The sequence below is a fragment of the Monodon monoceros genome, unplaced genomic scaffold (assembly GCF_005190385.1).
Source record: "Monodon monoceros isolate NGI ecotype Baffin Bay Population unplaced genomic scaffold, NGI_Narwhal_1 Super_Scaffold_3, whole genome shotgun sequence".
NCBI lineage: Eukaryota > Metazoa > Chordata > Mammalia > Artiodactyla > Monodontidae > Monodon > Monodon monoceros.
Window position 1 is genome coordinate 32018255 of NW_021703780.1, and position 14638 is coordinate 32032892.

Consider the following 14638-nt stretch of genomic DNA (forward strand, 5'->3'; position numbering starts at 1 on the left):
TTTTTAGCGACCCTATTTTTGTTCTTGTATGGATACCAAAATTTATTTAACCAACCAAATCACCTGTAGTTTGACATAATTTCCTAAGGATAAATGTCAAGGAGTAGAATTACTGGGTCAAGGGTATAAAGAATTTTGAGGTATGTAATATGTATTCCTAGGTTATCTTCTGGAAAGATGGTGCCCGTTAGTACTCACCAGCAGTGTATGCATGTGCCCATCCCTTACCTGCTGGGTGCGATCTCTTTAGTGACTCTTGAATAGGACTCTAATAGGGGAAGATTATCTTTGAAGTCTTAATTGTTTCCCTTTCTCCATATTGTCTTCCTCTCCCCACCCGCCAGTATTCAGGGTTCCCAGTTCCCTGATCTTGTCTACTGTGGAACCTCGTTCATACTTACCTTTTCTGTGTTCCAAAATTTACCTTTTGTCTGTGCCTCACTCCCCAGTGTTATTGGGGAAATTCTCATTTCCTGAATTATCTTATTCTCAGCTTGCTGACAAATGATTTCATATTAAAGTAGTTTTTAAATTTATTTATTTATTTTTTGGCTGCATTGGGTCTTTGTTGCTATGCGTGGGCCTTCTCTAGTTGAGGTGTGCGGGCTTCTCATTGCGGTGTCTTCTCTTGTTGCCGAGCACGGGCCCTAGACGTGTGGGCTTCAGTAGTTGCGGCACACAAGGCCCAGTAGTTGTGGCTCACAGGCTCTAGAGCGCAGGCTCAGCAGCTATGGCGCACGGGCCTAGCTGCTCCGCGGCATGTGGGATCCTCCCGGACCAGGGCTCGAACCCGTGTCCCCTGTACTGGCAGTCAGACTCTTAACCACTGTGCCACCAGGGAAGCCTTAAAGTATTTATTATTGATAACTTAATGTTGGGGAGTTGATATGTTTTAAAAGAGGATTCATGTTAACTCAAAGGTGTTAAATTCTAATGGTGATACTTTAGGCAGTTAGAAATATTTTACCCAGATCCTTTTAAGTCATCCCACATAGATGACTATCCCCTTTGTCTATGCCAGCCTTGCTCTCTAGTTATCTATATCAGGATGTGTCTGTGATAAGAGAGTTCACTATCATCTATTTTTTGCACTTGCTTAATCTGTCAGTTACCTTTTCCATTTTGGTTTTTCTTCCCTCCCTAGTTGTCATTACAGTTGATAAATTTAACGTATTTAATTGCATGGGTAGCACATTTAGCATCTACCAAAGGGTATACGGTAAAAGACTCCTATCCATTCCTGTTCTGTATTACCCCTTCCCAGAGGCAACCAGTGTTTCCATAATCTTGAGTATTCTTCTAGATATTTTAGGATATATAAGTAAATATATTGCCATTATGATTTATTCTCCACGATGACATGGCACTATGGAATCTAATTAGTTCTGTTTGAGCCTTGCAGGAAGATTTCTCATGGGGTTTTTCCTAGTTTGTGCAGCTTTAGGCACTGGAAATATGGTCATATGGTCCTATTTCTGTTATTGTGGTAGGCTATTTGCTTTTTCTGAAAGAAGACAGATGTAGACTACTTTGAATTCCTTCTTAGTGCAGGTTTTTCCCCCTCTAGGAATCAAAGGTAAACAATGAGAATTCCCACACTAAGAGCCCCAAGCCTGCCGAGAGCCCCCAGCCAGCTGCTAAGCAGTCTGATCAGCCCATTGCTACCTATGAGTATTATGATGCTGGCAATCACTGGTGCAAAGACTGCAACACCATCTGTGGGACCATGTTTGACTTCTTCACTCATATGCACAATAAGAAGCACACACAGGTAGGTATCCTGCCCTCTGTTATTTGCATTCTTGCCCTCCTTCCCCTCAAACTCCTATACCCCCATCTGCATTACAAAGCTGGAAAATGAAACATTCTCATATGGGCAGGAGCCCCAATCTGAAGAGCCAAGAGATACCAACAAAGGAGACACCATCCCCAGGGCTCAGTCCAGGGGACCTGCCTGTAACTAAACACCATGACAAGTGTAAGTGAGGCTTCTGCCTCTTTTGATTCCTTGAGTACCTGATTATTTGTTTCATTTTATCCATTGCTAGTACTTGCTCTAACATATGTTTACCTTTTCCACAGGTGATTTCCGTTTAAACAGTTGGCAGAGTGGGTGGGGGTGGGTAGCTGGGGGCTTCTTGTCCCCCTGGTGTGGGGGAGAAAAAGAGAGAGAAGTGGGTCATTGAGTTTTTAGTGCTGTGTGTGAGCACCTCTGCCTCTTGCAAATAGACACTGGATCCCTACAACAGACCTTGGGCTTCAAAGACCCAGAGTGAAGCCAAGCAAGATGCTGTAAAGCGCACTGACAAGATAACTGTTCCTGCAAAAGGTGTGTTTCCTCCCTGCCTTTTCTGTGGTTTCCTTACATTCAGTCAGGGAAGAGGTATCCCTGAACTAAGGTACAAGGAAGCAGCATAGAGTGAGACATAACCATTACTTCTAACAAAGCTGTAAGATTGCCTTCTATATGCAAAACTAGTTCCTAAAGAAATAAAGAGAGCTATAAGACAAGAATGATCTCTACCCATATGGCTAAAAATCTAACAGATGTTAAACATACACATTCCACTGAAAAACATAACTTTCTTTGTGCTTGCTTTGGCAGCATATAGACTAAAGTACGGCTTTCTTCGTCACTGGCTTATGCACCAAAATCTTATTTATTTGAAATCTAGGTAAAAAAGAACAGTCAGAGGTGCAATATGACTGCCTTTTCAACTAAGAACTATAAAATATTTTTGAATAGTTGTTATTAGGGGCTAAGTTGAGAAATAGAAAGTTTCTTTGTCTTTAAACTTCTTAATTTCTTACCTTTATAAGTAGTCAGTGCTGCTACATCCTTTACATCTGTAGAAGATAGATTCTTAAGTAATTAATACCAACATGAGAGATCCTCATACCAATAGTACTGGGCTATTTGGGAGTATAATTTTTAAATCTCCTAAGATGCTTAGTGCTAGTTGGAGTTTGAGGAGAATCAGCAACAGAATTGAGTCTGGCACAGAAAACTCCTGAATTAACCAGTTAGTGTTCCCAAAACGTAGAAGGGGTAGAGGTCCTGAGTTCAAGCTTTAAGTTGGGAAGACATACTACTGGGATTCATCTAAATGCTCCTTCTGACTTGAAAGTGAGTAAGGTCCTCTATACCATTAACCATTTTACTACAAAAGGGAAGTGGGATTTCCTTTGGTTGCTGTCATCTTAGGTAGAAATGACTTATTTTCTTGACTTTCTTCCACTTCTTCCAGGCTCTGAGTTTCTGATTCCCATCACTGGATATTACTGCCAGCTCTGTGAGGAATTTTTGGGGGATCCAATTTCTGGAGAGCAACATGTGAAGGGTTATCAACACAATGAGAAATATAAGGTTGGTCTTTGTAGTAGCCTATGGAGTTTCCTACTTTCTGCAGTAATCCTTTTGATGTTGTCAAACAAACTCAGAGCCAGAAAAAGTCATTAATATTTCAAATTCCATATAATCACTGGGACGTTCTCCTCAATCCTAGTAAGCAGTGCTGACCTGAGAGAACCATTTATCCTTGAGGAAGGTGACTGAGGATTTCCACTAAATGAATTCTAACAGTGGTAGGGCCAACTTTTCTCTCTTATAGTATTTTGACCAGTTATTGAGCCTTTATCTTTTCTCTTCCTAGAAATATGTGGTTGAAAACCCATTGTATGAGGAGCGGCGGAATCTGGACCGCCAAGCTGGCTTGGCTGTGGTCCTAGAGACAGAACGGCGACGGCAGAGTGAGCTAAAGCGCAAACTCAGTGAGAAACCAAAGGAAGAGAAGAAAGAAAAAAAGGCAAAGGTCATGAAGGAAGTAAAGGAGGATGACAGGGTGTCTGAGGAATTAGAGGACCAAGTTTCTGAAGGTGGGAACTCCCCTGAAAAGGCTGAAAATAAAAGGAAGGCTAGCATCAAACTCCAATTAAAAGAAGAAGTAAAGAAAGAACCACCAACATCTTCCTCTTTTGGGAAATTCAGCTGGAAGAAGCCAGAAAAAGAGGAGGAAAAAAGTTCAGTGGCCCCAAGTATTCCCAAAGAAGAGACTGTGGAAAATAGTAAGGACAAAGAGGATGGCAGAGCTGAAGCTGGGAAGGCAAAGCCCATCAAAATCAAACTCTCTGGGAAAACTGTTGTTGCACATACTAGCCCTTGGATGCCTGTAGTGACAACTTCAACCCAGACTAAGATCCGACCCAACCTGCCTATCCCATCCACAGTCCTCCGCAAGTCAAGTTCAGCCACAGTAAGCAAGCCAGCTCCTCTTAACACCTTTCTATCCATCAAGTCCTCTGGAACCACTGCTAAGCCTCTGCCAGTGGTTAAAGAGTCTTCAGCTGATCTCCTCTTGCCTCCCGACATCATTTCTAAAGCATTTGGAGGGGAAGAGGTGATTCTAAAAGGGTCTCCAGAGGAAAAAATGGTGCTGGCTGAAAAGAATGAGCCATCACATGTACCTGAACAAATGCTACCACCTCCACCACCGCCACCTCCACCGCCACCTCCACCACCCCCAGTTATACCTCATCCAGCTGCCCCATCTCCTGCTCAAGCAAATGCTATTTTGGCTCCAGTAAAATCAAACCCAACTATATCTCACACTGTCAGCCCTGGCTTCCTGGGTCCTAACATTTTGAACCCAGTATTACCGGTAGCCATCATGGCCTCAGCACAGCCAGCTGCCATTCCTTCTGATGAGACGGCTCCTGGGGTGAGTGAGAGTGACCGGGACCAGACCCTATTCTCTGTGTTAGTGCGTCCTCCACCTCCCCTCTCAAGTGTGTTCAGTGAACAAGCCAAAAAATTGGAAAAGCGAAATTCATGCTTAGCCACAGCCAATGCTAAGGATCTGTATGACATATTCTACAGTAGTGGTGGAAAAGGGGCCCCTGAGACTAAGCTGAGTGGTGGTCCATTGGCTAATGGGGAGAATAGAGCTGAAAGTTCAGACACCTCTTCCACTTCTACTTTGAACAGCAGTGCATCCCAAGAGGAGTTGCCTCCAGATAGAAATTTGGTCTCTGCTCCTTTAGTCAGCAGCCCTGAAAAGCCCATTTCAAAACCTCTGATGTCCCTAGGGAAATGGTCGGTTGTAGAAAATGTAGACTCAAAAAGCAGAGGCAGCAGCTATGGCTTCTTACAGCCTCTGACAAGGTTGTGCCAAAACAGGCCTTATGAAACTGTTACCCCAAAGACAGAGACTTTGGCCATGTGGACTTCTAGTTCCTTCCAGAGTGATGCTAATAGGGATGTATCTCCAGAGGGGAAAATTGAACTTGACCTGGGAGACCCTGGGCCACCAGGTGTCAAGCCAGCCCCTGAGCTGTCACATGTACACTGTCATACCATGGAATCTCAGAAGCTGTTAGAAACCCACCTTGTGGAATCTAGTAACCAGGATGAGGAAAGCCAAGAGCTCCACCAATCTAAGGATTGTGGAAAAAGTGAAGTAGAGACAAGCGCTGAACCAAAAGAAGGGGAAGTGAAGCTCTCTGAGAGGACAGTGGGAGAGGGAACAGATACCAATGTTGGGCCCAATAGTGTAGAGGATTCTAATTTGAACCATGGGAACAGATACATGTGGGAAGGAGAAGTAGAACAGCCCAACATGCAAATGACTGACAAAAAGGCTAAACAGTCCAAGAAATTGATAACAGGAAGTAAAACTCAAAGTAAAGTAGTGACTGAATTGAACGCACAGGCGCTCTCTTCCACAAAGGCAAAAATAGACTCATTTCCGTCAGAAGCTAGGTCTTTACTCCAGAACCCACAAGATACACCTGTGAAAATTTCTGCCCCAGAATTGCTCCTTCAGTCCCCAGCCAGATCAGATACGTGTTTGAAAGATAGTGAACAGGAGCAAGGAGTTTCAACTGCTAGTGAGGAGTGGCTAGAAAATTCAGCTCCAGGATCAGCTTCTAGAGCCTCTAGGTACAGAAGCCTTAAACTGAAGAGAGAACGATCAAAAGAGTTTCAGGGTAAAATGATCTATGAACTGACTGTTTGGGATGAGAACAAGAAGCCAGAGGCCTGGGAGAGCCCAGAGAAACCCAAAGCAGAAGCCCTGGATCTTCGAGATGTCCATCCAGAACTAACACTGACAATAGAAAGCAAGGCCTTAGAAAACTTTGAAGTTACAAACTTAAAAGTAGAAGAGCTTGCTGCTCTGGGGAACCTGGGGGATATAGGTGTTGATTTCTGCAATACTCGGGTAGACCCAGCACATAGATCCGCAACTGCCCTGTCTCAGAAAGTACGTGAAGAAAATTCTATGTCACCTATAGGAAGTAATCCCTCCACTCTCGCTGACTTTGAACCAATACCATCCTTTTCTGAGTTTCCATTAGATGCTCCCAAAACCCTGGTGCTTAACTTCGGAGCAGAGGGTGAACAAAACTCATCTAATCCCGGAACTGGGAGGATCACTCCTAACATTTTGAAAACTGGACTTTCTATAGGAAATGTTGGCCTTGGCTTGGGGAGCCTAGAGGGAACACACCAGGCCCTTGACCTGTTAGCAGGAGGAATGATGCCTGAGGAAATAGAAGAAACTTCTCAGTTAGAGAAACAAGATTCACTCAGATTGGAATCAGAAACAATTAATCCTTTAGGCCTTGGGCCATCTCCTTGCCTTCCGGACCTTGTTGACTTTGTCACACGGACATCTGGAGTTCAAAAAGAGAAGATATGTTCTGCTCTCTCTGAGCCAAGTGACCCTCCTGAGTGTAGTTCCCTGGAGATGGGACCACTACAGTTAGAAATACCGAATGCATCCGTCACGGAGGTAGCAATTCCTCAAGTAGATGAGTACAATGACAGCCCTTTGAATATGGTAAAATCTATGGCTTCAGGGTCCCATACAAGGGAGCAGGTAGTTGGAGGCAATACAGTCCCTCAGGAAATAGCTGCACAAGAAGCTGCAGTTGATGACACCCAGGACCACACAGAATCCAGTGTTCACAACTGAGAAGACAAATTCAGAGCTACTTGTGGATGAATCAAATTGGCTTCTAGAAATCAGGTGCCCAGATGATCCAGGACTAGTTGGCTATCTCATCTGGAACCTACATCAAGAGATGCAGTCAGCATCTTAGAGTAAATGTTCGTGGAAGCTAAAAAATTTACCTCCTTTCCTTTTTTCCGTTTTCCTTAAGATACCAGACAAATCAATCATAATTTCTATACATATCTGTAAAAAAGTATTTTCTGTTAATTATTATTATTATTATTTTTGCCAATTTATTTTCTTCTACTTTGTCATTAAAATCAAATGTCTATCTGGCTCACCATATAGTGTGCTTTGATTGTATTTTGGCTTTGACTCTGCCATTTCTGGAATGTGGGGGAGGAGGGAGACAGAGCTGACTTCTCCAATTGCTGTGTTGTATTCCCACCCAATTTCTTGGGCAGCTGATGGATCTCTGGGAGAAACACAAGAAAACCTGCTGAAATGGAAAACTACTGCTGAAGGAAGGATTGTTCATCTCTTAGGCTTCCATTTGGATGGGCCTGCCTTAACATTGTTTGAAATGCAGCGTGAGTAGCTCTTTTGTTTACTGTTTACTTCCTTGTGGCATGTCAACCCCCCACACTTCCCTCATTCTGTTGCCTTTGCTTGAGATGGTCCTGCTAATCCACAAACCTGTTTGGAAATGGCCTCAGTAAACGTGGAAGAAAATCTAGCAGGCTCACTTTTGGAAGACGACAAATCGGTAAGGCTTATTCATGCCTCAGTGCCAGGAGCAGATATGCTTTTTGGGTCAGTTTTATTTTCGAAATGGCCTTTGTTCACTGTATTGTGATCCACTGACACTTTGTGTGAAATTGTTTAGCAGCCATTTCTGTTCTAAAGAGGTAGAAGATCTGAAACTTGCTTTGGGATTGGACTCATTCTCTCTTCCCACACTCATATGTATTCCTTCCTCTGCCTCTCCCTTTCCCAAGTTATTTCCACCATAGTGTGATGTTTTGGGTTGTACATTTTGTTCAAAAGATTAAAGATTTATGAGTGGCTTGGACAAGTTTAACTTTATTTTTAATGTATTAATTACTTGGAATAAATGCATTAATCTCATGTTTCTTTCTGGATTTTTGTTTTGAAACCACACACATTTGAACTCCACAGGAAAACTAGAACAATGCTGCTGCCCTATTGCCTATCTCCCCTTCCCACCCTTCTTTCCCCAGTTGTTAGGGCTACTTTTGTTAGCTTATATAGCCTGTGCCCCAGTGCTTCCTGGTTGGGTAGTGAGTAGGCACCAGTGGTCTGGTTTTGGCATCTTTCTATCGTGAAGTTTTGTATATACCCTTATGTTGGCTCTCCCGATGCTCCTCTGGGAACTGAGCTCCCCAAGAATACTCATGTTCTTGCTGAGGGTGCTCTTGGGATCAGGGAGCTTGGTCCTTATATTTCTAATCTCTGCCCCAGTTTCCTCTTGATACCCCTGTTGTCAGCAATTCATAACCTGGCTCAACAGAGGCTTCAGAGTCTTATTCTCCCACTCCTCAAAAATAATGCAAAGTTGCTGATCTTTTTTCCTAAGAACTCTCGTTTTCCTGTTTCCTTGTGTGCAGAGCTGCAGAATCCCTAGGTTGAGTGCGAGGAGGCTATTTTTCTTGACTAATTTAGAAGTTTAGAAGTTGCACAGGCCTCCCTTCTTCATCTTGTGGAAAGGGCACAGATTTGGAATAGTTAGGTCCTTGGATGTTCCTCGGCCATTTGCCTTGCTGTGATTTTAGACAAGTTACTTTGCCTCACTGTGCCATGGGGTATTTTTTTTCTTTAATATGGAGGATCATTATCTCCATCTCACACCAAATGTGTACAGGGTCAGGCCATCCTGAGCAGTCTTCTTAGGTCTACTTTTTAGGCTGAAGCCTAAGTTCAATGCATCTTTCTGACCTGGAAACCATAGACAGACTCAGAAGATGCCCTTTAGCAGAACGTAAACCCAGGTGAGCTTCAGAGATATATTTGTTTCTCCAGAGAGCTACTCTCTCTCCATTCTAGGAGCCTATCTACAGGAATTTGGAGAACATAAAAGTTTTAAAATGCCAGTTATTACTCATTTTCAGGCCTGTTCACTTAGTAAGTTCTACCTCCCTTTGGGGAGAGACGGGTGGGTTTAGGGTAAGCATGGAGAGGGGTTAATCCTATCCAGATCTCAGTCCTAAACTCACTCTGTCTCAGAAGGAGTCAGAATCTTACTCTCTAGGTTAGGAGAGGGCCACTTGAGAAGGGTGGAGAAGGGAAAAGAGGCAAAATCTAGGAAGGGCAGAACTAATTCAAGTAACTCGGGCTGGAGTACTTAGAGCCGTTCCTCTTGTACTCTCTTGATAACTCAAAGGCACCTACCCATCTTAGGCTTTTTCTAGAATAATGCCCAGTTCTAAGAGTTGAAGCAACAGTGTTCTTCATATTTGCCTTGAACCAGCAGAGGGAGAGCTTTTAGGATTCTGTAGTTTGGGCGGGAAGTGTTGCTAGCTTCCTCTTTGATCAGTGGGATCAGGTTTTGGAGCCTATCTAGAGAAGCCATGTGAAAGGAAGGGCAGAACTCTAATCCAGTTGCCAGCGCCTAGAGGTAGGGCCTGTTTCTTTTTATTCAGTACTATCACAGTGCTGAATAAATTTTCGTCTTAGGAGACAAAGGCACATGCAAAGGGTGGGCCCTAATCTTCACATGTGGCCTTTGGTGTCATATAACTATGGTTTAAATTTCTGCAAACATCAGAAGCAGTTTTTATTTGACTCCCTCAATTGTGAGAACAGGTGATCAGCAGTTAGTTTTAAATTTGGGCAAACACCAAGTTTTACCTAAGTTATGTAGGTAACCCCCTAAAACTTCCCCTTGGCTTTGTGAATGGAGGCCTCTTGCTTTATAAACCTCTTTCTTCACAGCTAGCTTCAGGACACGTAATACTCTTAGTGACCTTTCTGCTAAGTATACCCATTTTACACTATGCCACTCCATCTCTCTAAAACAAGTCAAAAAGTTAGCTAATGTTTTGGTAGTAAAGCATGCCAGAGCATATGTCCATTTATCAGACTGCCAGGTTAAGGGACTGAAAAAGAATGGGGAAGTGGGAATGCGGGGTTTGGATGTATAGGATACAGGAATCCAGTAGGGACATTAAGTGTGTTATAAAAAAAAAAAAAGCTGGAGGTGGGATCATGGAGACAGCCTATAAATTATGGAACTAAGTGAGGTGGGGTTTTTAGAAAATACATATTCCAAAGCCCTGGTTCTCACTTTCACAGCGCTTACCTACCAAGCCCGGGGAGAACCTAAGCAAGCTCTTCATTCATTGACAATTCTGTGAGAATATGGACAAATGAAAATAGTTTGGGGTTGTGAGCACATTTCTTCTTTTAGAGTTTAATTTTACAATAATGTCTGTAATTTTTAACGAAAAAGCCCTTATACACTTTCAAAGGACCATGTGCATTTTCATTGTAGCACTTAATGTGGTTGTACTTTTACATTTATGTGTTTCTTTGATTAATATGTGCGTCCTTCCCACCCATCCCCCCCCCAACTAGATTATAAACTCTCGAAAGCAGGAAGCCTGTCTTTGCTTACTGTTTTTTCATCATTGTATTCACAGTGCACTGTTGCCTGGCACATTAAGAGTGCTCAATAAAAATTCATTAAAAGAATCAGTGTGGTAATAGTAGCTATTTTTTTAATTAACTGTGAATACTTAGCAATTTAGAAGTGAGTAAAAGCTGTAAATTGCTGGGTGCTTAATACTGCAGAAGCCAACTGTCCTCTTGCTTCTGTCCTAGATCTTTGTATACAAGGCACTGTCTATAGCAGTGAGTGCATATCAAGGCTGCCTGTGGCCCCTTCATTTCAACAGCATTTGGAATAGTGGTGCCAGGCCAGGAGGGGGACACATTGCCCCTGAAGCTCCTAGAAGAAAAACAGGATAGGAAGGGTAGGGGTACACTGACTTTAGAGTTAGCAGTAAAAGGCTTTGGGGACTCTGATTTTCAGATGGCTCCCTTTCTCCTTCCAGCCAGATTTCATAGGCATGTTGAAGTAAATTAAACCCCAAATCCCTCTGATGTAGCTGAAGGAGTAATTCAACTTTTCATGGCCCAGCATCCTCATCATGTCATCAAAACTAAATCAAGCCATCAGTTTTATTTCTGGAAGGAAACCAAAAAATTAACCAAAAAAAGTTGCCTTTGGAAGAGGAAGGAGTGATGCTTTCACTCTTTATTTTTTATCTTTTTTGTTTGAATATTCAGACCATGAAAATGCATTTTATATAAAATACAAATATTTTATACCCATAAAATATGTACACACACATATAGGAAATTTTTATGTCAGTAGGGGTTATCTGGTGATGTGGAATTACAGACCGGTTTTTTTTCTCTTCTGTATACTTTTATGTATTAAAAAATAGTGTTTTTTTTTAAAGTTGTATCTCTTTCCACTCAGTGCATCTCTGTCTCCACTCCTCACATCAGTTTTCCATTATTACAAATAGGTCTTGCTGCTTTTCCCTCAAGATTTCCTAAATTCCTCTACTCCCATCAAGGCTAGGTTACATACATTCAAGAATACCACTCATCTTCCTCTCCTCCTCTTCCCTTTCTCTAGCTCCTACCTCTGTGGAGCTGGTTATGCATTTCCATTCATGCTGTACAAGCACTTGGACATTATATAAATCAAGATACCTGTCTTCACAAAGCTTACTTTAATGCAAGTACACAAAAGATACCACAAAGTCTTTGTTGCATGCAGAAAGACAGAAGATAACTCGTATCTAGATGTATTGATTGAAAGCTTTACAGGCTTTTATTCCGTCCACTCATGGAGCATCAGGCAAGAAAAGTGTTTTGTAGAAAACAAGGGAAATGAGCATGTTTAAGAGAAGTGAAAGAGCAGAGTAAAAAAAGAGACAGAGGGACTTCCCTGGCGGTCCAGGGGTTAGGACTCCGCGCTTCCACTGCAGGGGGCAGGGGTTCTATCCCTGGTTGGGGAACTAGGATCCCGCATGCCGCACAGCGCGGCCAAAAAAATAGAGACAGAGTTACGTTACAGTAGAGGAAGATAGCAAAAAAATTAAATCAAGCATATTCTGGTACTGTTTTCTTTCATCTCTCCGATACTTTGCCCCTCCTAAAGTTCAATCCAGCCCTCCCATAGCCGGTATACCTACATAAGGATGATTATGATGACGTTTACCGACTCTAAACCACCTATCTTCCTTTCTTTTCAGGGGCAATTGCAGAAGTCTTCATATTTCTAGAAGGAAGGACTGCAGAAGACATTTTTACCCCAGGGAGACAGGGATAGAAGCCACAGAAATGATGAGTACCCTTGGGGCCAAAGGGCAGTCACCTCTAGGGTCTGACTTCCAGAAGGTGGGTATGGTTGCTGGGGCAGGAATGGGTTATGGAGAAGGCTCTGTTATTTTAGCTGCCAGGAAATGGTGAGTTGGGTGAGCGAATATGTTATTTATGTATGTCTATATCTTTGTACCGGTAGAGGAGGAACAAGATGAGGATATGCATAGAAGGTGTATATTTTAAACTTTCCACTCCTCATCTCAAATTGTCTCCTAACTTCCATCTCTCATTCTGTGCCACGATACTCACGTTAAAGCTGTGGAATTCAGATCTTCTCATCCCTCCTGGGCCCTGAGCCCAATGCTCCCAGCTAGTAAAACATCTCCTGTCTTGGCTTTAGCCTTCCTACCTGGTCCATACAAGAATCAGGGTAAAAATTGGGTATGTCCTTAGAGGAGTGGGGTATAAATAGACAAAGGAGTCTCAGGGAAGGGGGGACAATCACAAAGGATGTGTTTGAAAAATCCTGGGATTTCAGACTTCAAGACAGCTGTCTTGCAGCTTCCATTCAGTCTTACTACCTCTTCTACACACAGAACTTTTGGTACACAGAAACAGGCAAGCATTTCAAAATACCAAGGAAACACCTTACTCTCTGTTCATCTAAAAAGCCAGTAGGTGTTTCTTTTACGCCCTTTTGTGCTTTGGAACTGGGCTCAGGAACACAGTGAGGATGAGAACCTGACCTTTAAGTCCTTTAAACTCTGAGATTTATTTAAATCTGAGCTGCCCCAACTCCAAATTTACCCTTAAAACTGTTAACCTAGTTTTATTTCTGATTTGTAAATGCTGGCACTTTTAGAGTCCTGGAGGTCTGCTTTACTGCCCAAATAAATCTGTGGTTTGGGTAACTTTTGGGACTACTCATAACACTATAAATATAAAGAACTGCATAATATACAATCAAAGCCATCGATAGAATAAGAAGGAAGAAGTAAGGGGTAAAAAGTATCTCAGGGCCTCTTTTTGCTGAGCTTATATCAGTTAATGACTACTCATTCCTCAGGCATGACCCTGTGGATGAAGCAATGGAAAGCAGCCTGGTGCCAGGGCTGCCAACACTTTGTCACCACTACTTTCTCTCCCTTGCTCCAGTCCAAGATCTGTTTCTCATCATCTACCACATTCCTCTGCTCAGGGACAATCAAGGGTGTTGGTCACAGCTTTTATTCCTAAATGTGACTCACCTGCCTACCAGCCCCTGGTTTGCTGCTTACACCTCCCTTCTTCAGTAATGTCTGGAGTCCACCTTTGAGATGTGCTGATTTAGGGCATGGGCCGGGGGAAAGGAAACATTTTTTAGAATAATATTTTTCCCTTTGGACTTTTAAAATTTGATATGCTAGAGTTCACATACATTATGAATGATTAAATATTTAAAATCTTTTTTATTGAAATATAATTCATATAACATTAAATTTCACATAAGATTAATCATTTTAAAGTGTGTAAGAAGAGCGTGTTGAAGATTGTGCAACAATCACTGTTATCTAACTCCAGAATATTTCCATCACCCCACTTAAAAAACGCAATTAGCAGACATTCCCAATTACCCCAAAGCCACCAGCAATCATCAGTCTGCTTTATGTCTCTATGAACTTACCTATTCTGGACAATTCTGGGGTCATATAATATGTGGTCTTTCGTGTTTGGCTTCTTTCACTTAACATTTTCAAGATTCATCCATGTTGTACCATGTATCAGTACTTCATTGTTTATAGTTGAATAATATTCCACTGTATAAACACATTTTGTTTATCCATTGGTTGGTAAACATTTTGGATTATTTCCACTTTTTTGCTGTTGTGCTGCTGTGAACATTTGTGTACAAGTATTTGTGTGGACATACTTTTCAATTCTCTTGGGTATGTACTGGGTCATGACAACTCTAACTTTTTAAAAAATATAATTTTGTATTAAAGTATAAGGTACATATTACAAAACAAAAGCACACACAAGTGTTAAGCTCAATACTTTTCACACAGTGAACAGTTTGTGTAACACTTCGGGTAACCAACACCCAAATCAAAACATGGAATGTGACCAACAGCCCTGAAGCCCCTCTCCTGTTCTCTTGCAGTCACTACTTTCCTGAAATATAACTGCTATCTCAGGTGCTTTTTGTTTTTGTTTTATGGAGCTGAAATTCACATAACATAAAGTTAGCCACTTTAAAGTGAACAGTTCAGTGGCATTTAGTACATTCACAGTGTTGTGCCACCGAAACCTTTGTCTGGTTCTAAAACATTTTCACCACCACAAAATAA

General features: G+C 42.1%; 1 protein-coding gene across 6 annotated transcripts in view; it reads left to right on the forward strand.

Moving 5' to 3' along the window:
• The window catches only part of ZNF318 (zinc finger protein 318), a 36054-nt gene that overhangs the window by 18197 nt on the left and 3219 nt on the right, over positions 1-14638 (forward strand). The window contains exons 7-11 of one of the 6 annotated variants that reach the window (XR_003796553.1): positions 1568-1771; positions 2230-2329; positions 3249-3367; positions 3654-7543; positions 12242-12386. Coding sequence is in view for 3 of the 6 variants with exons in the window: in XM_029241819.1 (XP_029097652.1) it covers positions 1568-1771; positions 2230-2329; positions 3249-3367; positions 3654-6974 (3744 nt within the window). In the remaining 3 variants the exon portion in view is untranslated. Of the gene's footprint in view, positions 1-1567; positions 1772-1880; positions 2330-3248; positions 3368-3653; positions 10180-12241; positions 14005-14638 lie in introns of those variants that run through there. The other 5 variants (XR_003796555.1, XR_003796554.1, XM_029241819.1 and 2 more) reach the window with 5 other exon arrangements.